At 33.4% G+C, this 24,705-nt stretch overlaps 1 protein-coding gene across 1 annotated transcript in view; it reads left to right on the top strand.

Annotated features, from left to right (window-relative positions):
• LOC106107275 (ras-related C3 botulinum toxin substrate 2) overlaps nt 1–24,705 on the top strand; it is a 30,613-nt gene that overhangs the window by 3,597 nt on the left and 2,311 nt on the right. Inside the window, exons 2-3 of the mRNA XM_013288061.1 lie at nt 22,825–22,896; nt 24,509–24,689. Of these exons, the coding sequence (XP_013143515.1) occupies nt 22,825–22,896; nt 24,509–24,689 (253 nt within the window). The remainder of the gene's footprint in view (nt 1–22,824; nt 22,897–24,508; nt 24,690–24,705) is intronic.

The following is a 24,705-nucleotide window of genomic DNA, read 5'->3' as shown; positions in this document are numbered from 1 at the left end:
TTTTTTATTTGTGCAAACTTCTTTGAAAACATGTTTGCGTTAGAATTTCGGAGAAACGGTTTTATTTTTTTGTATGAAATGATGTTAGAATATTTTCAGCTAAATCTAACTGATGTACAGGTTTAAAAAGCATTTCTTTGATCGTAGTTCTTGGTTTTAAATATTCTTTTTGCTGAAATACTAAAACTAAGGATACACGGTCTTCTGGTTGTTTATGTAATTTTATGTATAATTTGTTTTTAATCCGTAAGTTTGTACTTGAATAAATGAGGGGTTTTTCAATCTAGTCTAAGTTTATTGTTATATCTGGGTGGTCCGTCAAAATTTAAGCTCGTTTAACACGGCAGCTGTCATACTTATATCATCATCGTGAAGGAACTACGTTTAATTAAATCTAAAATTACGTTGATTACTTTTTGCATAATGTTTTTGTACTGTGTTTTTAACAACTGCCTTAGTCCGACAACTCAAGCAGAATATCTACTTAATTAGCATATTTTCTCATATAATACTTAATTCAAGTTTAATTATATGTTATAGAATAAAATAATTCAATAAAAACGACACTTTTCAAAAGTGTAGTAACTTTTGTGCGAATAAAATTTTCGACCCGAAAATTCACAACGAAGCGGTAGACGATAAAAAGCAATAAAACATTATCATACAAAGGATCCGTTTTATAAATGTGAAATATAAAAGGGATATTGTCCCAACAAAACGAGTGACAAGCTCAAACGTGCGTAAAAATACACCGGAATAAGGTTTAACTTATGCATGTACAGGATGTTTCATTAGTCGGAATTTTATTTTTTCAATTTTGTAATATGACAGTTTTTTTTTGTCGTATACTAATCATATTGCTATCTTCTCGACTTTACAACTTTTTGTAAAAGTTAGTTTGCAATATTTTTTATTAGTCATACTACGTCAGGGATGGTGAACTAGTGGTATGCGTACCATAAATGGCACAGAACCCAATATTTTGGGCACTTCGATCATTATAATAACACTTCGAAAAACTATGATATAAGTAATAAAATAAAAAGCGAACGCGATGTCATTTCCATGGAATTGTAATAATCAGTAAAATTATTTAATGGCGCATCTTAGTAAACATTTCTTAAAAAAATGGCACATTAATGTATAAAGGTTTGCCACCCCTGTACTACATTATCGTGTTTCTATAAAAGTGCATTTGCAATTATATAAAATTAGTTTCCATGTCTTAGAAAATGTATTATTATAGTGACATTAACGGATGCTGTAGCTATTTACTTTTTGCCTTAAGCTGGACAGATTAAGACCGACTGAGGTGATTATGATATTAAAGAAAATAAATGGCTTTTTCCAACACATTTCTTTATGTAATTAAAGTCTTCTAGTAATTATATAGAATGAAGATACTGTTTGAAAAAAAAAACCTACCGAGGAAAAATGAAACACTCTGTAATGTTGTATACTTTGCATCGATACCGAATATAAACTCATTGAAAAGTTATGTATGGAGTTTAAATAGACCACATGAACCTGACTTGCTTGCCCGCTCCTGTTACGAAACTAATTAAAATTCTTGCCCGGTGCATGACCATGGTTTAAATAAGTGACGCATCGTAGATTCTCAAGTAAAAATACAAGACCAATTGTCATACTTTTTTAACGCAATACTAAGATTTTTTGCCACAAGAATATTTTGCCTTGAATTTTTTGTTTTTTTGTCTTGTTATTCTTCTTGATGTGAATATATATTTTTAAGATTGCTAATGCATTGATCATGTCTGTATCATAAAGTTATTTTTGTTAATGCCAGTAATAAAACTTTTTCGTATCTAAAGCACTGGCAGGTTTTAAATGGCGGCTAAAAACCGCAACAATGAAATGTTTACCGCGATCCGACCCTAACCTTCACCCCTGCTCGGTTAGAAATAATGATTTGAAATGCTAGAAAACATTCTAATTTCAAATTCTACAAAACCTTTTGAATGTTTATTTTAAATCTTTCTAATTTTAAAATTCAGCAAAAGCTTTTTGAGAATCATAAAACGTTCTAAATTTAAATTTTGCTATATTTAGAACATGATAATTAAGGTGTTTTACCCAGTCTAAATTGATGCGTGTTTTGAAGTATTTTATACCCGCGAAATTAATAAATTTTTACAACTTAGGAATAAATTCCTCAGTTGTGTTACCCTAGTTGGAACAAACCAGCGATGGTTAACCGCTAGTCGTAATGAAGACGTCAACTGTGGTAAGTTTGCCGTTTTCCTATGTAACGGCTATGTCGACCGGAAAATCAATATCACAATGTCTGTGGCTACGTCACTAGGGACCCGGTTTATTTATATGTCTGACTGATTTGCTGGGAATTATTTTGCAATTTTTATACTCTGTAAGGAAGTTGTGGTATATTTTGAAACGACAAGCACGAAATGACTTTTCTGTTAGTCTTTCTTACACCTTGGGTTGAGGGTTTCCTTAGTTTTGATTTCTAATTTACTGTACATAAACGGATCTCCTTAGCAACTATTAAACGATTCTGATTATTGCAGTAAATTGTATTTTTTCCAGTTATATGAAGTGATCTTGATGATGACAGAATGCAAATGGTCTTTTTTATTATTAAATCTGCAATCAATTATAATGATGAACTACGTTGTAGTAATAAATATTATCGTTTTTTATTTTATTTTTATTAATAAGTCAAGGCTTTAATTAATTTTAAAAGTATAAAGTAGTAAACTATTATAAATTCTGCTTCCTTATTTATATAAAATCCACATCCTAAATGCATGTGCGAAAAAAACATTTCGTAATAAAATTTGGCATTAAAAACATATAAGGAGGTCTTTAATTAAGGTAAAAATAATAAAATTACTACATTGTGGTTTGTACGAGAAGGATAAACGGAGAGCAATTCCTTCTGCCTTAAACAATTCTTAACTAGTACAAATTTATCAATTTTCCTTATCTAAATTAGTTTCGTAGTGTTGAAGTAGACTAGAGATGCGGGCATTTCTGCTTTGTTGCATTTACATTTAGAAAAATAAATAAAAGTCTGTCAATTAAGCTTTATAAAGCCATAATAGCTTAATTTACTTAATTAAATCTACAATTTGAGACAACACCCTGACTCACTTAGAGTCTTGGTAGTTACTTAAACGGTCGCTTAGTGTATACTTCTAAAGGTCTAACCTTTGGTAGACTAATGGTCGGTTTCCCAGCTACTTTTAACCATTCGTTATTGTTTTTTGTTCGATAACTTCGTGAAATGCGTTTCCGAACTACGTAACTTGAGTTTTACTACGTAGGTTAACCTAATATTAAGAATCACTAGGTAATGATAATGTAAATGGAAACATCAGCAACCCAGCATTAGAGTTAAAAGTTGAGTGAACAGTTTGAGTATAAAACAATTTAGAAGCCATGAGAAACCAATACCTTCTTGGTAACGTGTGAATACTGAGAAATATTGTAGTTTCGAACGTATCTCAGCGTTTGACCTCATTCGTTCTACTCTACCTCTAATTAACCCCGCAATGTATGTGCGGGGAATTAACATGTTACCTATAAACGATAGAAGATTGCAACGATTCATTGTTTTTCCAATTTGCGTTCAAGTTTCGAATGATTCATAACTTTCAATGTACACAGGATAATATTAAATAGTATTATTTTTTATTTTACACTATAACACGTGCTGTACTTCGATTCGAGTTCAAATACCCTTAGAGCATGTAAACGGCAAAAGCGATTAAGCAAAGCTAAGTTACTAAGTCCGTGTAAACTTAGTATTACTTGATGTTAACAAGGATAACAATTAAACTCTGTAAGTTCTAGTATTAGACGATTGATAAGACTCTTCTAGAATAATAAAATTGCCTTCGTTTGAAACATTAAGGAAAAAGTCAGTAGTCTATGCCCTGCTCTATATTGAGATTTATGTTTGTGTCGAATATCACCCAAGTCTTTTTAGCCTTTGTAGAGTTGCGTGGTATCAAACATATATCTATCCAAAGCCACACTAGAAGCACTATAATTATGCGCGGTTTACACTTTGCCGTTACTTATAGCCAGTGTTCACAAAATGCCAGTTGAATGCCAATCCAGTTATTGAACTCTACTGTCCAACTGTACTGACCAAGTGTGATCCGCGCATTATTTTCCTCTGCATTCGTTATCAGGTGGTTTTAATACCCAATAAATTCCCTGCAGCGTGGAAATGGCGGCGTTTGTTTCGCATTTTGCCGCGGTTAAATAGGACTTAACATAAATCGTGGAATTACGTACGTACATAATCCTTTAAAGTTTAACGGGGTTATGAACTTTACTGTATATCTACAGCATAACAGACATTCCTCACTTATAATTTACTTGTTTTAGGTTAGTCCAATTCGTTGACGAAATTGAGAGCGGGCGCTTTAACAATTGACAATCGCTCAACTGTTATGCGATTGTCGATTGTTTCGCAACCAATACAACTGTTTAGTTACTTTACTAAAAATCGAGTAGTGTGCCCACCATATAAGCTCACAGGAATCAAAGAGTAGACAGATCTGCGATAGTTTAGTCAAAAGTGTACGCGCGCTCTTCACAGGGAAACGAAAATTTTAAATATGACGACTTTTACTATGTTTCATGTTAAATTAATATTATTGAACTATGGTTTAGAGAGTTAATGTCTAAATTTTACAGTATCTTGTTCTCATTTCCATCTAGGAGTTTCTATACATTTTTATTTTCGTTTAATTTCACCAACATCAAAAGGGCTCTCCAGTAGAATTTCATTCGAAAACACGGCATAATGAAGTAGGGAACATTACTGAGCACTTATTAATGGACTGGCTGGCTTTTTAAAAATATTGACTCATTTCTGCAAAGGTTTGAAAGGATTGAATACAAAAATATGAACCCAGAATCTTTTTTTTTTTTCAATCTATCTTGTTTACTCCATTTTGAAAATGTTTATATTATACAAACTTTTTACATTTATATCAAATTAGTAAACGAAACGAAACCAAGTATTTATAGCTATTTTTAAGAAATTTAATGTACAAACCCCATTCCTGAAGTACACTTTTAATTAATTAAAGAGAATTTTATTAAAATGGTAACGTTTCTGGGTTAAAATGTAATTAATTGTATTATAATTCTACTTTAACTGAATAAATAACAGTAACTGCATTTATTATTGTGATAAAGCAAAAAGGATTACATATTCTATATCTGTAGTAAAAGAGAGATACAAAAAACTAACACTTGCCTCATCATCACCAGCCCACTATACGTCCCCACCGAAGGGCTCGGAGCCTACCCTAAGTAAGGGTGACTAGGCCATAGTCAACCACGCTGGCCAAGTGCGGGTTGGTTGATTTCACACATATCTTTGAATTTCTTCGCCGATATGTGCAGGTTGCATCACGATGTTTTCCTTCACCGTAAGAACGTCGGGTAAATTATGTACATATGAAAATTCGAAAAATAGAAAATCACATTGGTACATGGCGGGATTCGAACCCAAGACCTGTAGTTTACAAGTCAAGTGCTTAAACCACTGAGCCACTGACGCACCCACTCAACACTTGTCTACGTAAAGAATACTTAGTAGTAGTCATACTAATATTATAAATGCGAAAGTTTAGATGGATGTTTGTTAGAGTTTGTAGCCTAAACGACTGAACGGATCTCTATAAAATTTGGCATAGACGTAGAAAATTGCCTAGAAGAACACATATGCTACTTACTTTTGTTTTTCTTAATTCCACGCGGACTGAGTCGCGGGCGAAAGCTAGTTTATAATGACTTAATGATATACAGTAATCAACATTACTATCCGAAGAATGTTGTTAAGTCATTTTGTAACGGAATATAGTACACGCAATCTATGCCATAGCGGTGATCAATAAACTGCATAGTGTTTACAATATCCCCTACAAAAAACATAAGCAGTAAGTACGGTATCTATGAAGCCGGCCATCTGCTGATGGTGTGAATGGTATTCATAATTAATGGATCTTATGTAACACACGTGTACGCCAAAAATGTGTTTTCCCTATAGATTATAACACGGTATGTGTTTTATATCAAACTTTTAAAAAAAAGCTCAAGATTCGTTACTGTATTTGAAACATAGATTATAGATTCGAACAGAGCGAACTCAGTGTTTTCATTCCACGCTGACGAAAGCTTTAGTTTTAGGCCTTGTCCCACCACTGGCTGATAGAGGCTCAGATAGCTTAAAAATGACGTCACTGTCAGATTTACACGTTGGATTGTTATCAGACAATTTACAATTTGGTGAGACAGGCCCTTAGTCTTTTAGTTTGGTTAGAAAATATTCAGTTCTTTGCTACAAATATGTTCTTACAAACCGAACCTAATGTGACGGATATTAAACTAAATACTTTTTTAAAAATAAAACGCAGTACCGCCGTCAGGTGCAAGATAACGCATAGTGCGTGTGAAAATGCAATTACGTTATCTACAGTCAATAAGTATTGTTTTCTTATCTTGTGTTAGTCGCTGTTCTATTTTAATGTCGTGTCTATGCATTCATCGTGTTCTGTTCTTTGCTTGCTACGTAATAGTTAAAAAAAATTATTGACTTATAAATCAAAACGGTTCCAATATGGATTTTCTTTATTTTCTAATCGCCAAGTATGTGTTCCTAATGATTTAGTCTAGATTATTATGACAACCGAATTACTCTAGATTATTGGGGTAATCCGATTGACGAACCTTCTCAAGGGTGTGTTAATCATATAGTATCTAAATACGTCATCATCAACGTCAACTTCCTCTATACTACTCCCGTAGTATAGCAACAGGTTTTTTTCCTCCACATAACTCTATCATCCGTCATCTCAGTCATCACTCCCTTCTTGATCATGTCACCTTTCACCCAATCAATCTCTTTCGAAGTCTACCTCTACCGGTGTAGCCTTCCACACTCATAACTAACGTTCTCCTTGTTAGATGTGAGTCATTAGTATTTTAATAAGACTGTTTGTATTATAGTAACTATTTAGAATAAAATTGTCTGGATATTTAACAGTGAAAATATATGCATTTCAAAATAGTAGAAATTCTCGTTTGCTCAACTAGAGGCGTCCCAGTGAGTGTACGAAATGTACTTGTAGGTCTAAATAGTTGGTTTCGATAAATAAATAATCGATGCAAAATCTTGTCCGGATAGACCGGTTCCGCGCGAGGGGAGCACAAGGTTGGAGTTACACGTGCGAATAGATAGCATGAATTCCAATGCTTCTAATGAAATTCATCACTTTTATTGCCTAGAACATTCTATAATGTCTCAGTTTGTAAGCATCAACGCCCTATTAATGGTTTAACAGAGTATTTCTTTAAAACAGCTATGTTATTTTTTACCTCACAAAAGGCAAATGCTAGAAGAAATCAACACAGTTTTATGTTCAACAACAAAATGAATTTTAACATTGTATTAAATGGTGGAATACATCTAAAAAACGTTTTATTTAACGTTTACAGCATCATGTCATGTTTCCAAGCGCATTAAGTAGTAACTTGAGTCCCTAAGCCTTAAGCCTTAAGTATAATTACTGTCACTGCTACTCGTATTTCTAACAATTAACGTAAAACTTTATGACTATGTAACTAACGAAGTAAATAGAACTGTTTGTTTTTTCATCATCCATACTTCTATCTATACTATTATAATAAAGCGTAAACACACACTTCTTTGTTGCCCAAGATGTCAGCAATTACAGCATATTTTTGAATAATTCTTATTTTAATTAAAAAGCCCTACACTTACGTCAGGCTTTAGGCTATGTATTTTCACGTTATTAAACTTAGGGGGTAAATATTTTGGATAAAAACCCTAATGTGGGAAAGAGACCATAAGTTGCTGCCAACATTAAGGAAGCTAGGTTGCCATGATTTCTATCATGTCATGTCATTTTGACATTTGCAATTGATAATTTGACACATGTAAACAATAAAATAAAGTTTTCGTAATTTTGTGCGGATGAAGTCGTACGGGAATAGCCAGTTACATAATAATGTTTTTACTTTTAGCGACAATACTCATGTTATCTTCTATAGTTAATTTAGGATTTTCTGATATCTCTTTATATTTATATAGTATTTCAATTTACGTCATATTCCAGTGTTTGTAATATTCTAGATAGTTCTAACAATGGTACAGAGATGCCAATCTAAACTAGAAACTTTATATAAATGTCAGAGTTGTGCTAGTCTCGATTTGTTTTAGAGTTGAAAGATAGTGTTGTGAATGTTTATGTATGTTGTTGTATGTAACGCAAACTATGTTTGAATCTTTAAACTTATTTCAATCATGAAAGGATTTAGTTTTGTACGTAGTAATGGTAATTTGTTTTAATTGGAGTCATGGTATTTAGATTATGTCCACGTTTTGGTATTGCAGATTTTTGCACGTGCAAACCGTGTTTTTACTTAAATTAGTAGGATGGTCAATGAAATTTGATCTTGTTAAAACTACTAAAGATTTATTTCAATAAAATTTCTTCGTTAATTATCTTACCCTTAGAAATTGGCAGAAATTATCTCAAGCCTCAACTTTTACCTGCCTTAAAAAAGTAAAATTTTGTCCCATCGTACAATCACTTGCTCAACAAACCGTAACTGTCACATCCGCACAAAGCTGTTTCAGCTCGGTCGGCAGCCCTAGTCGCTTCCCAGTAATTACTATTCTGCCCTAATTCCTCGCAGCGACAACCCTAGGTTACGGGCCACTGACCTCTTTACAGTGGATTCGCAGATTGTAAGATGTTAACTTTGAGCTTGCTTCGTACTTTTGTTTTACTTACTTTCATATTATGTCGTGTTGTTTTTAAGCACTATAAAAGGTACTAGTAAATCTTTTTAAACTATATGCATATAAAAGAAAACCTAAAATTGACTTTGTTTAGTAAATTATCCAAGGTTATGTGTAGGTCAGTTGTGGTTTTGTAAATTTCAGAATAATAAGTGAAATAAATTAATACATAAATTTAAAATAAAGTCTATAAATTTGCATAGCTCGTCACGATACTCAGAACTTCAACGAATTGAATATCATTTTTCTTGTATCTTAATCTATTCAAAGTGATGAAATCATTGATTATTCCAGACTCTTGCGAATGTTCTGGAAGGTTTCGCATCTGTAAGTCAAGCACGTATTATGATTGGAAATAATATTGCCAGTCCTTGATAGTATATTCAATTAAGGTCCTGAAAAACAGCTTCGAAATAAACGAATCGAGAATTTTTTTTAAATTTTGCAGACTGTAAGTATGTTTAATACTAAGTATTATTTTTTTATTTTACTGCATTTGATCTTATATTAAGTCATACTAGTAACTACAGAAACATCTATACTATTGCTATCTCTGTTATGCAAGTAGAATGAAAGAGATGCCGATAGGTTTTTATACATGTTTGTGCGGTGGGAACCCACCGTAAAGTTGGTTTCACAAGTGCAACGTAAACAAGACGCGAGTAAATTCATTCGGGAACCTCTTGTTTCCACGCCGCTGCATGTTTACGGGTAAATAAAGTGGTCCCAGTTGTTTGTCCCGTCTGTCGAGTTTCCCCTAAAGAAGGAAAGAGAAAGAATTGCATGTTGTATCCTAAAGAGTGAAAGAGAAGAGAAAAAATGCTACACAGGAAAATTGATTTCAAACTCAGGTTTTTCCTCGTTATTTTATCGCCATAAAGGTATATAATTAAATTGATTAATACAGGAAAATGGTTTTAAAAGCCTAAATAATTGATTGTTCATGAAATTGTCTAAATATTGTAGTATTTTACATTTTTTTTTATAACATAAAGTGGCAAACGAGCAAGCGGCCACCTGAATCGGCCAAAATGGCGAAGCGATCGCTGCCCATAGACATCCGCAATTGCAGATGCGTTGCCTACCCTTATCCGACAGACGAGGAGACGCACATAAAGAGGATATTTCCTCTTCCTATTCCTCTCCTCCACCGTCAAATCCACTTCCTCTTCCCATCCTCTCCTTATAAGAAAAGGATGGTAAAGAGAAAGGGACTTAATTAGGCCTCCGGCACCACACTCATCAGACGAAACACGGAATTGCTTCCATTTCACGCCTGTCTTCTGTGTGGTCGTGGTATTACACCGGGCATGCCGGCCTATTCGTGCTAAGATGTTAAAGCGGGCACTACCACTGTTAATGGTACATGTATACATGCTTTTTACCGTGAATTTAATTCAATTCCTGTAACAAAGTAAATCCAATTATGTTCTTATTTTTATTACCGAAGTCATAAAGGTCATCTCTGATGTTAAATAACTTGAGTTTTTAATAATAAAATACTTTTTACAAGGATTGTATTTTAAATTTTTCATTACTTCGCAGTAAGGGTATGAAGTTGTAAAAAAATAATAAAGCCAGAACTCTCGTAGGCTTAAAGTCGTTAAACATGATGATCTCCGACACTCCAGCTTAACCGAGTAATTACTTTCAGAAATATTGCGTTAAGTTACAGCCAAGTTAATGCATCGTTACATAAAAGGTTAAGTTTACGGTTTATTAACTCCCGCATTTCAGTAGTGTTTCTAAATATAAAATAACTTGGATAATGCGAAATCGTGTTTAAACACGCAATGTATGACGTAAAAATTACGTACAAAGTATTTTGCTGTTCTAAGAGCGCTCGCACACCTTCGACTAAACTAAACTATCGCACGACTGTTTAGTGTGAATACTCGATCTTTAGTTGTGCAACTAAAAGCTGAATTTGCAATAACTTAGTCAAAGGTGTGCGCTCTTCATCGACTTTTTTTGCTGCAAAACATAATTTCATCTCTCTTTTTTCTTTGAAAAGAAATTATATTTTTTAATACAGATGTTTTTGGCAGTTGAATTAACACTGAAACACATGGGAATGTTACGATTGTTGATGGGAATTGGTATTGTAGAACAAAATGGTTGAACATGTTTATTTTACCGTGGGATTACACTGTCGAAATTCGAATACAATAATATACCAACTCTTTCATTATATTTTAAAGAAAAGAGATGCAAAATGTTTTTGTACATGTGAACGGTGTAAACCCACGGTTCGTGAGAACACGCTATAAAAGTAGAGTAATCAAATACATAGTTATGAACTAACAATACATTCTCACGATCGTGTCTTTCCGCATTAGTTTAATTTTCTAATAGATTGAAATGTAACTTTTGTTTATGTATCGTTGACATATTATATATTAATGCATGTTCTTTTTAATAAAGAACAAATAGGCTACTATTATTTGTTTAATTCCGCACGTACAGAGTCGCGGGCGACAGTTGTTTTATATGAATGTTATCGTGTAATTATAAAAGCGCACGCCTTTGGTTTGATTTTGCCGTGAATTGAATTCTTGATTCGCACGGTGTAATCCCCTTGGGAAAATCATTGTATTGAAGAGTTACATTTGTTTTAAAAACATTAACATTGATGTGTCACGTGGAACGTTTTAATTTGTACCGAAAATAAAATTTAACAGCAGTTTTTACTGTTACATTTCTATAGGGTAATTTTATGTTTATTCGAAGAATTGACTTCTTATTTCGGGTATAGAAATCCACACTAAAATAGCACATCTACACTATCGTAAAAGAAAGATTTGTATTTGTGTATGTATTGAAATGACTTAAAACTACTCAGTCTAATTCAAAAACCGTTAAAAAACTGCTTTATCAATGAATAACATATGCTATGTTTTTTATTTTTATTTTTATTTTTTCATTTCAAATTGACGCGGACGTAGTCGCGGGCAACAGCTAATAGATTAATATACCGATTGCGAAACATTCCACTTAAACGAATAGGTTACTTAAGCGTGCCCTAGGGAGATCTTTGATTCTACATCTCCAAATACAGGGTGGTTTCCTGTACCAATTAAATTTTAATTACGCTTCAGTATGGATTTAACTTAAGTAATTATTTAATATTTTACATACCTGCTTACCTTGTAATGAAAAGGTATTAATAGCAGGGATAATTGTCCTACGTAAAGGTTAAATGTTAACCTAGTAGAATATTTGAAATATTAATTATTCAATTGAACAATGAATTAAGTTTTCAATTACATCTTTGAAGTTAAAAATCCAGTAACGTTTTGTATTTTTTTCTTACACCATTAAAAAGCCACGTTATCAGTGAATAACATAGGCTATATTTTTAATTTTACGCGGACGAAGTGGCGAGCAACAGCTAGTATTTCTATAATAATAGATGATTGTATTTTATAATAGAATGCTTGAAGGTGGTTGGTGCGCGCCAAGTGGTTCATACATGAGTCACTACCAGCTGGAAATCATTCTGCACGGCCTTGAACTGAGATAGGATTGAAGTTATGCTAACACATTCCAGCCACCTTAATTTCGTATGTGAACTCACCGATAGCATTCAACGTGTTAAGATCTTTGTAATCTAATAAATTACTACACTATTTAGTAATCAACCACTGATATACCAAGAATTTAATTTTAATTCTGATTGAACCCAAGTTAACACCTTCAGTGTGACAACACTAAGGGTGTTAACTTCCAACTTAATTCTCTTCCTTAACAGTTCCGTCTTTATCCAAAGACAAACAATACAAAAGCAACAGATCGAAAAACAGTACAAAAAAGTTGTATTACAATTTTCTTTAGCGTAGTATTTCGCGGAAATGGAAATAGAAATGTTTACACCGAGCGGTTAGCTGGCAACACAATCGTTCTTTGTTCAATGCAATCGATACGGAACTGGGACGAACATTGATCTCGATCTAAAGATTGATTTTGTTCAAAGCATAAAAGAGATACTTTTCAAAAATAACTCGAAGGAAGGTTGAAAATGACATATAAGGTACATAAAAAAAATCACTTTTTACTGAAGCTAGAAATATTCAACAGATCACGACAACTACTAATGTTAGAAAAATGTTATGAATGCAATCAAACAGGTGTTCATAATTTACGTGTCTAGACCCTTACAGTGTGTACTCACCCTTGTCTATGGGAACCGATGTGACGCACGCATGAGTAAGTCACGCGTGCAGTCGAGTGGCATTACAATTGGCGGTGTAAGTACGCGGTGCGACAGCAAAGCATTCCAGCAGTATGTACTTGTACCGGATTTATAATACATCCGCAGCCCTCAGGAATTGTCAGACTTGTAGCACTCACTGTATGAAAACCAATGCATTCACGTATTATCCGAAATCACTTGTAGTTCGTTCCAATGTATAGTCTGTCAATGCTGACCAGTACGGTTGGTCTAAGCGCTTAATATCTGGACTGTTTGACAACTGGCATAGTATGAACGCTGGCGCCAATTTTCGGCAGTTTAGGCTACAGATTCTAACAAACATCAATCCTTCTAAAGTTTCGCATTTTGTACGATTAGTGAGATTGTATGATTGACCTTTCCATTTTGATAAACCAGAGACAATACGCATACATGTCACGGCAGTGATATTCCGACGTTAACTTGTACTTTGTTATAAGTAGATCCTCAATAAACTACTATTCAAGTTGTTTTCGTTTACAATCGATTAACTTTCCAATTTATGCAATAACAGCTGTTGCAAAACTGCCGGTGTTTCGTAATCGATACAGTTTCAGTCGGTTTAAAGTAATCGATCGTTCTTATTGTTTGCGTGATTACAACAGATGTTTTTTTTTACATTAACATTGCTGTTGTCCGCTACATGGTGTTAAAGGCTTTATAGCAATCTGTTAAAACTATTTTTTGGTTTTTATTTTCACTTTCTTATTTTGTATTGTGTTTGTTTATAATTGTATGGTTTCGGTATTTAGTTTAAGGTATTATGGGACTGACATGTTCCAAGGAACCAGTCCCTTTAAGAAATAAAGAGAAAAAAAACATTGCTGTTAAAAACAAAGTTATATATCTGTTTAACATGAAGCTGAATTAGTATAAGATACTGCTTATTTGGTTGGAATAACTAAGGATTTAGGGAACATTCAACTGATAGTCGACGACCTCTTAACATTTAATCTGCCTCATTAATCCATTAAGAACGACTGCCAACGAAGATTAGGGGCTTGAATTCCAAAGTATTCTTAAGTTATTTGTATCAATTTAAATGGTGGTTTATTTTCTTTTGGTTACTTTTTAGAACGGAAATCTTATCAAGATGAGTTTTATAAAAAAGGTAGGTGTACAGTCACGGAATCGATTCCATTTCAGATTTTAATAAAAGATAATGTCCCTTCAAGTGCTGTTATAAATATAAATCGTACACCCTTGATAAGTTCACTTTTGTGTTTCACTGAACTCTGATATCGTATATACGATACGAATATTGTTAACAATGGTTCTTAAACTAAGAGCTATAAGGTTTGATGTAAGATAAATCGAATTGAATTTTTTAAAAACGTAATCGTATTATGCAAATATCCTAGCGGTCCAAGGACATCAGAGCAATGCTCAGTGCCCTCTCCACGCATCCCGCTACACTAAAAATTGTGCTCGGTTCAGTAATACGCGCGAAGTTTAGAACCGAAACGATATATGAAAACTATTATACTAAATCGTATAAGCCAAATTTTCAATACGTAAACGTTTTGGGTTTTAATATTTTAACGTTTGTTTATGTTTTTGTTTTACATGTGTTCTTAGTATGAATATGAAACCAACTGTTTTAACTTCCTTATATCGTGAGTAAACATAAGGAAGTTATTATCTATTTCGACGTCCAGTGCAGTATTAACTAAGTATGACACAATCTGTGAACGTCATAACGAACAGATGTGTAAGGGAATTAAGGGCAATGTTGCTACGCTGAGTCACTTTCGACGCAGCGAATGCGTCACAAGATTTGTTTTGTTGTAGGAAATGTGAATATTCCGAGGTTTTTAAGTTGATCTGAGAAAGCTTAACTTCAATGAATGCAATGTAGACTTGTGAGGATAATGATTTCAATCTAAACCCAAAATTAATATAAATAACGCTTGAATTAGTAAATTCCAGAATATTGTTGTAACTATTTTTTTACTTATTTTATAATATCAATTCACTTTATCTCACACTAGCTGTTACTCCCGGCTTCGTCTGCGTGAAAATGTCCTATGCTAATCACTGATAACGTAGTTTTGAAATGGTGAAGGAATTTTTGGAATCGACCCAGTAGTTTTTGAGTTATTTCAGTACATACAAAAATAACACTAACCAGAAAAGTATCATATGGCCGCCATGTCCTAAATTGCCTCTGGTTACTATGTTTAGTGGCATTTTTACACGATTATATTCGTAGTGTAAATAAATCTATTCATTGTAATTTGCGTTCGAGTATTTCCGTGGCTAACTGTACTTTCGCCACGATGGCACGTGACCTGTCAGATTTGATGGTATCGATGAAATATTGCTTCGTCAACTGTTCGATTCACTGTTGAGAACTTATCACTACACTCCATCAACTAAATTGACAACGAAATATTATCAAAAGAAAATGAATATAGTGATTATTCATGGTATTTAGTGTTGGTGATTTTCTGAAGCAGATCACGGAATAGTATAAGCAATCTTGATTCTACTAATAAGTCGATATTTTAAAAGCAATGTTACATACTCTAAGATCCTTTTTCGAAAAAATGTGAAAGTTATCGTGGTAATAACTACGAGATAGAATTGTATTTTATTTTCACTCTTTTGTTTTTTTTTAGATTTGTTATAACCGTCATTTGTACTCGTATAAACATTTATAATCGAAGTAGTTTAGAATTACTAACAGTTAAAAAGCAGCTCTTTGTTCCCTTCATATTTAAAGGCCTCAAATTCCTATATTTATATGATTGTAACTGATTCAACGACCAGACACTCCTTTTGAACAGTTATTTCTTGACAGAATGACAAATGATCCCACTAAGTGGTGCATTTAAGGGCTACTATCTATTTGTTATACGAGACATTCATTGTGATACAAAAGTTTGTATTAGAATAGAAAACAAAGCCAAATAAAAACAAATTTCACACAGTTACGATAAAAAGGCGTTAATATGTCTGTCTCTGTCAGTTATAATAGTATATTAATATATCCTTTCGTTTTATAAGTACTTAATGCGTCGTTAAAAATGAGAAAGATTATTAGAATTTTACGAGGTCTTAGTTACCATTAACGTGTAGTGAACCAGTAAGGTGCAGACATAATGGTCGGGCGATAAGCTCCACCGATTTATTTGTTTGTATAGAGCTCACACGTGGTTTAACTAGTCCTTTATCTACGTGTGCAATGACGCCGGCATATGCATTATTTAGACTAGAGATCATTGGCCCGTAAATATAATGTTTTTGGATTATGTAGTGAACTTGTATTGTTGTCGAACCTTGTTATTTAGAAAATAACTCAAGTAAGTACCTATCAGTAGAAAAGTTGTTATGTATTAAATATTCGCTCGCGACTTTGTCCACGTGAAATTGAAGATATAGCCTATGTTACTCAGCGATAACGCAGCTTTCTAAAGATGAAAGAATTTTCGAAATCGGTTCAGTAGTGTTTGAGATATTACTATTCACACAAAAATACAAATCTTTCTTCTTTTTAATATCAGTACAGATTTATTTTTTTGATTTGGTATTATAAAATACAATCGATAACAAAAGTATTTTTAAAGTTTTTAGATTAATTTCTAACCTGGTTCGCAGCAGATTGCTATTAATAGGGAATAGGTTTCAGATAAACAAGTGTGTGAAGGAATTACATCATTGATATCGCTAAAACAGCGAACGGCGCGAGCTCAAACAAAGGCGTATTAATCAGTGTTACGATGAATGACCACATAACGTTTACTCCCCAGTTTATTTATAACCACGTAGAGTAACTCTCCCACAGCGCTGAGATTGCGCAGGGCTGTCAAACTCGATTTATAAAGATTTAAACCAGTCCTGAAGATTGACGTCTTTCATTTTCTCTTTTTATGCTTTGAATTCTCGATTCATGGTTTGTATTTAGTTAAATGTGAATGGAATGCTTATTTCTTTTGATGTGTGGTGGGAATAAATACAATTAGCACTTAAGTTAGATTGTTTTCACGAAAAATAACAAAAATCACAAACGTGTAGATCCTCGAAAATAACAAATAGCTATTTCCTTCACTATTAGTATATAACCAATATACTTTAAATGTATTCACAATGTGCCATGAAATGTTTCGCTATGTAGGGAAATGATCAATGTTTTTTGTAGCAGTCCTATGATTTTGCCGTGTCCGCACATCACATATGTTTCTCTTAACGTATAATGCTTAGACTTGATTATATGTCACTTGTTTCCATCATATATCATGTTCTGAGCTGTATTGTGAACCGTCCATATGCTTCCTGATGTCTGAAAGATTTCTAAATGGACATCAAAATCTATATGCGTACAATGGATCATATTTCATGCAAGAAAATTCAATGTACATTTTATAAGTTAAATAAGACAAGGTTTATCGTAGTGCCTTACAATACATACTTTTCTCATTATATAGCTTCAAGCTTTCTCCAGCGACTTCGCTCGTTTATAAAAAACAAAAGCAATAATCCTGTGTTCTAAACTGTTCTACATCTATGCCAAATTTCATCGAGATCGTTTCAGCTGTTTAGGCTTCAGACTCTGAGAAACATCCATCCATCTATACTTTCGCATTTATATTAGTAAGATTTTTTTGTATTGGATTTGTAACTATGGATCGCAATCAATAGGATATCCTATTAATCGTTACTGTATCAGAATTATGAGTAATCATACATTTCCTGGCATCAAATCGTTATTATGGAATGTTTATTAAGTTAAAATACATAGTGATCTACACAGAGTTTATGTTAGAACTTTAATCAGTAGCTACTACAGATAATTGCTATTCTATCAACTCATTTTTTTCTTTTATATCTTGGTAAACCGCAAGTTAAAGGGCCTGTCCCACCAAGTTGTAAATTGTCTGATAACAATCCGACGAGTCCAAAATACCAGATTTTGTTGCCTTATCTGGCAGTGACGTCATTTTTAAGCCAGTGGTGGGTAAGGCCCTAATTATCGATATAACAGTACAACAATATAGTTTAGTCTCTGCTTAATCATAGAAAATAAGGGAAATAACAATCAATCGACGTCACAAATAGAGAGGGACTTGTACGTTTCGAACGCAAACTCACGATAAACTTGTAGCAATGCTAAATCGTGAGCTATTAAACGAAACATAAACAAACATAAACAAGGACGTTATATAATTATTGATGGTGCATTCGATGATTTGTACACACTTTTTGTTTTCATTAACCCATGACGGATGCGTCATCGGTGTGTGTCATGGTGACTCAGTGGTACGATCGAAGTTGACACAAAATTGACCAGTTTATCGACATTGTGGGCACAAGATAACCGAGTGCAATGTTTTTTTGGACAACATTATTAGTACAACCAAAAGTATGGAATCTATCGCACAACTGTTGTGCGATTTTCGGTTGTTTCGCAGCCAATTCAACTGTTTATCACAACTAAAGGAGTAGTGCGCACACCTCCATAAAAGCTCATTGGAAAACGAGACTAAACAATTGTGCGATAATTTAGTCAAAGGTGTACGCACAATCTAACCGTTCTATAGGTAATGCTACAATAAGAGGAAATTATGTTAAACTATGTTTTGATGAAACTCTTTAAAATTAATTACTTAACTAGATAAATTAGTTGACATAACAAAACCTACTTTCAGAGGTTCTAGATAATTAACCAAATAAAACTAAAAATAATGATGACTTTTATTTATAAATAAATAGCTTTTACCCGCGATTTCGATTGCGGGAAATTAAAAAAAAAACAAAAGTGAGTAGCCTATGTGTTCTTTAAGAATATCCTCTACGTCTATGCCAAATTTCATCAAGATCCGTGCTGCAGTTTAGGCTACAGACTCTAACAAACATCCATCCATTTAAACTTTCGCATTTATAATATTAGTAAAATAAGTAAGACAGACTATTCCTACAAGTCATTGACCTGTCGACAATATCTCCTGTTTCGTTGTACAATGACGCCTTATTGCAGTCATACAAATTGCCGATATTTGAATAAATAAGTGCAACGCAGTGCATGTATGCCGGGTCGAGGGTTACCGCCGGACGGACAATCGACAGTCCTTTATTACTGGAATGTATCTAGGGTTGTCACGTAAGATATTTTTTATTACTCTGCAATAATCATGATTGTAAGATATACTTACTTATTTACTTTTACTAGTATAAATGAGAAAGTTTAGATGGATGGATGTTTGTTAGAGTTTGTAGCCTAAACGACTTAACCGATTTCAATGAAAATTGGTATAGATGTAGAGGATAGTCTAGGAGAACACATAGGCTATTCACTTTTGTTTTTTTGTAATTCAACACGGATGGTGTCGCGGGTAAAAGCTAGTAATCTTACATAGCAAAAGACCAAAATGTTTATCTTGTATTTGTTTGGAAAGTGATGTTTCGTTTTAGTAGAAATTACAAATGACATTTGTAAGGATTTATTAAATAAAATGTCTATTACAATGATTTTATTATTTACCAATGGTTTTTAAGAACAAACAAGAACAGGAAAAAGCTTAAAATTTCCGAACTCTCGAAAAAATTCCTCGCCACTGCTCGAAACGAAAAAATAGTCAAAAACATAAATCGGATGGCTGTATGCTTTCTAGCAAAAACCTTTTCTTTTTGCGTTTTCAGCCAGTCAAAGCTACTTACAGCTTAAACTTCAACCAACGTCGGTTTTAATCTTTTAAGACCATTTAGTTGTCCTTTGTTTTGCGGCCGATTCAAATAGGCTTCTATTTTGGCTTTTAGTTTTAGTACATAAAGGATTTCTTTCAAAGGTTTTTTCTGAATCAGTTTATTGAGCAAACAGATGGTATTACGTAATTTAGATTCAATATTCTTCTTGTTTGAAATGAATCAAGTATGTGTTTTATAGTTCGAAGCAAGTGATTTATTTCGTTAAGAAGGTTTTTTTTTAATAAGATTGATTTATCACTATTTGGTTTACGTCACCATATAACTAAATATTTAATTGTATTCTTGAGTTAGGTCGTTCTGTATGTCCATTTCAGAAGGCTAAATATACACAAAGACTGTCCATCTATACTAGTATTGTAAAGAGGAAAATTGTACTTTTTGGATTTTTGTTCGTATTAAAATAACTCAAATACTGATTTCAAAAACTCTTTCACCATTAAAATGTTACGTTATCACTGCGTAACATAGGCAGTATTTAATACATTTTTTTTCTTTCAACGCGGATGAAGTCGCGAGAAACAGCTAGTCTAAAACATATTAAACTTGTAGTATCACAAGGTTTCGAGTAACCTTAGGATTTACTACATTAGTAATTTATTACTTAGTTGCTTTCGAAAGTAGAGTAAATTTCGCGACATATTGAATTTGCAAATACGTTTTATCAATGTTGCTTGGAAACTCAGTTATCATGGGATTTGTTCTATCAATTATCAGCGTATGTACTCGATTTTATCATATCTTATCCGTATGCCTATAAAATAAGATTTGTGTACTATGTATTAAATATTATTAAACAATGCTTTAACCAAATTTTTAAATAACGAATCTGTATTTGGATTTTCAACAGAAATATTTCATACTTTTCGATAAAACTCGTACATTTCAAAATGAGATAAAACCCTTTTTCTCACATAACTGCATTAAACTAGCAACTATTTCTGGACAATAGTAATTCACTTAATGTCATAATTATCACAAAATAAAAAAATAGATTTTTTTAGTTTTTTTGTAATGGCCGCCATGTATTGGATTTGATGTTCACCTATTTAAGCATTAGTAACAAAATATAGACAAATAATTTTAATTTCTAACACGTAGTCGTGTGCGGTCAGCCCTAATTGATTCATCTGCCAGGATGTCGTCCTTTAGGCACGAGGGTTGAATACTCGACGGTTATCCGACCGATTTCGATCGCACTATGACCTCTAGACGTGCCACCAAAGAGAGGGCATCGCCGTATTATCGGATAACCCCAGCTTGGAAACTCGATACTTTATTACGGAGCTAGGACAAACAATGCCATTGTATGAATACTATTGTCAGATTTTTATTGTCTACGTCTAGCCGGTAATAACTATTAGTTTAATTGGTTCGCGGTTTTTAATCTTTATAGTATTACTAGCTTTCGCCCGCTACTCCGTCCGCGTGGAATTAAAAAAAAACAAAAGTAAGTAGCCTATGTGTTCTTCCAGACTATCCTCTACATCTTTACCAAATTTCATCGAAATCCATTCAGCCGTTTAGGCTACAAACTCTAACAAACATCCATCCATCCATCCATCCAAACTTTCGCATTTATAATATTATTAGTATGAAGTATGATATATTACTTTTAAATGGTATGAATAACTTAATTTTGTTAATAGAAAATAAATAAAACCTTTAAAAACTATATTATTAATCATTTATAGGATAAGTAGCTTTCGGTCGCGATCAGTCCGCGTGTTATTCAAAAAAAAATTAAAGTAAGTAGTCTACGTGTCCTTCCAGAGTATGCTCTACATCTATGCCAAATTTCACCCAGATCCATTTAGTCGTTAAGACTTCAAAAGCTAACAAACATCTATCCATCTAAACATTCGCATTTATAATACTAGTAAGATTAGTAAGATTGAATGGTGACAAAATTCATTTTTAATTGCATCTATAGAACAGACAAACTTATATCTGTCTCTTTCTAGCACACAGGCACAACGTTTTAAAAATGGAATACACCGTCAACAAAACATGTTGTGAAAGATGTCTGCTCATTATGAAAACTGAATATAATGAGTGAGGTCTGAACGTATACTATGCTTACGATATGGGTTAAGAGCGCCCTCTGTAAACGTTGTCTACCTCGGAATATGTAAATTTTTATACATGAGATGAACATTTGAAATTTAAAACGTTATAGCGGTTACATTGTCATGTACTTTTTATTCAATTTGTTGTAGTAGAACTAGGGTTAGAAAATGTAGGCTTTTTTACTTTTTTGTCATATCTTTAAGCAAATTTAGACATTGTCAACAGCACATCTGTTTAGATTGATTAATTCCTCGTTTCTAGTATGTATATCTGGGATTAAATGTGTGTTTTAATATAATTTAGTGCCTAAGTGGTAACAAAGTTTATAAATTGCTGAACTGCGTAAGTCTGGAGTAAGGGCCATTTCGGTATACGTCGTAACTTTTATGGGTCGTCGTTAAGTTTAAGTTTTGGTACGTTAGGAATTCGTCGCACTCGTGGCCGGGGACGTGCCTGAGAGTTGTTTGTTATAAGTTGTTCATGGTTTTATGCCTTGCGTGTATATCCCGAGGATACAATGATGGCTGCTAAGTGTGAGTTTCCACTGAGCACTTTTATAAACGTATTGTCCTTTGGAAACCCAGAGAAAATGCTTTAAACAAGTGTTTTGCAGCGAAATTATCCGCTTACTAATTGACGATTTTCATTACTTCATACTCCATACTATTATTATACATGCAATAGTTTTGATTGTTGGATGGATGTTTTTTAGAGTTTGTAGTCTAAACGGCTCAACGGATCTGGATAAAATTTGGCAAATATGTAGAGGATAGTCTGCAAGAATACAGAGGCTACTCACTTTTGTTTTATTTTAATTCCAAACGGTCGGAGTCGCGGGCAAAGGGTAGTTTAATTATAATGTCAAGTGCTAGTCACATTTTATTAGGGGTTAACCGCAAGACGATATTGTCAAAGTATTAACACAGTGTAATATAACCCCTTCCTTATATGCATGTGGTTGTCAACTAACTTGTTTTTCTCTTGTTCACAGTGCGGTGGGTAAAACATGTCTTCTCATCAGTTACACCACAAATGCCTTCCCCGGAGAGTACATACCCACAGTGTAAGTATACTTAAACTTGTTATTATTAAACATAAGAATCTAGTTATGTTGACGTTGGAAACTGATGGGCTAGCTTACTACCCAAATTGAACATAAGCAAACCTTTTGATACATGCCTAGAGTGGATTTAGTTCGCTCTAGGCCAGTATTTAACATCTATGGTATACAATACTGTATTTCATTTTTTCTTAGTTTACATGTCTCGCAGGCCAACGAATTGTGAAACGAAAACACGTAATTGAATTTTGTTAGTCAGCAGTGTTATTAACTAGCAATAAATAAAATATTACGGATATTTATAAGGATGTTATATCAGGGTTGCGTCTGTCGCCGTCGCCTTGAGCCGGACGCTATCCCACAATTGAACAATTGATTGAAGACATCCTCTTGACCGATATTGATCTTACAGCTTCCAATCTTAGATACGCATCTTGATACTGCCCTTGGTTTTATGCCCCTTTTTAACTACATAATGCGAGAATTAATTACGCTGCCACTACTATTTCAAGTATTAAAGTGAACTCGTAAGGCAATTCCTTAGCAGTAAAAGTGGTTATAGATTATTTGTTTCTTTTTTCATTATTGATGGTAACTTTATTGAGAAAGAACTGTCTTGTTCAAATTTATTTCAACAACGATGTATTTGTTGTCGATACAACAAAGAAGAAGTAATCATTCAGAGTGAAATTATGAATATACATATATGATATGCCGAATATTAACGTTGATGTAATGTACTTACTAAATTATACCAGTACTAGATGTTCTCGTGCGATTTCATCAGCATATAATTATTTTATTCTTTACATGTGTCAAATTTTCAATTGCAAATGTCAAAATGACATGACATGACAAAACTTGGCAATCTTGCTTTCTTGATGTTGGCAGCAACTTATGGTCTCAGTCCCACATTAAGTTTTATTATTTATCCAAAATATTTACCACCTAAGTTTAACGGAAAATATATAACCTAAAGCGTGACATAAGTGTATGGCTTTTTATTAAAAAATATGCTGTAATTGCTGAGATCTTACGCCACAAAGAAATGTGTGTTTACGCTTTATTATAATAAGATAGTATGTTAATATAATAAACAGCACAAATCACAATTTAAATAAATGCAAAACTTTACATACAACTAGAACAGCTTTGTAAATAGATCGATAGCAGTAGAACCCGGTACCTCCCACACTCGGTATCTGTTTGGCGATGGTGTGAACTGACCTTGCTTATTGAATCATTATTAAAAATAGCATTTTATATATTGTTACCGGTTATCTAAAAAGATATTATTATGTTCTTTCTTATTATTGTGTATTATTCTATACTAATATAATAAAGAGGAAATATTTGAATTTTTGTATGTATTGAAAATACTCAAAAACTTCTGGGTCGATTTCAAAACTTCTTTCACCGTTAAAAAGCGTTATCAGTGAGTAACATAGGCAAAGTTTTTTTTAATTTCAGGCAGGCGAAGTCGTGAGCTAACAGTTAGTAATAAAATAAAAATTACTTTTTAGGTCACAATACTCGTCTATTTACGAAAATTTTCTTTGAGTGGTGGCACATTTCAAACCGACAAATGCTTCCTGAATTACTCTCGTTATTCCAGATTCGACAACTATTCAGCGAATGTGATGGTGGATGGGAAGCCTATCAACCTGGGTCTTTGGGATACAGCCGGACAAGAGGACTACGACCGCCTTCGACCGCTCTCCTACCCACAGACAGATGTATTCCTTATATGCTTCTCACTCGTCAACCCTGCCTCGTTCGAAAACGTTAGAGCCAAGGTAAGTTCTCGAATCT

Source organism: Papilio polytes, unplaced genomic scaffold (assembly GCF_000836215.1).
Source record: "Papilio polytes unplaced genomic scaffold, Ppol_1.0 DF822067.1, whole genome shotgun sequence".
NCBI classification, from domain to species: domain Eukaryota; kingdom Metazoa; phylum Arthropoda; class Insecta; order Lepidoptera; family Papilionidae; genus Papilio; species Papilio polytes.
Note: the sequence above shows the minus strand (reverse complement) of the source record. Positions and strands in the feature narration are given on the sequence as shown.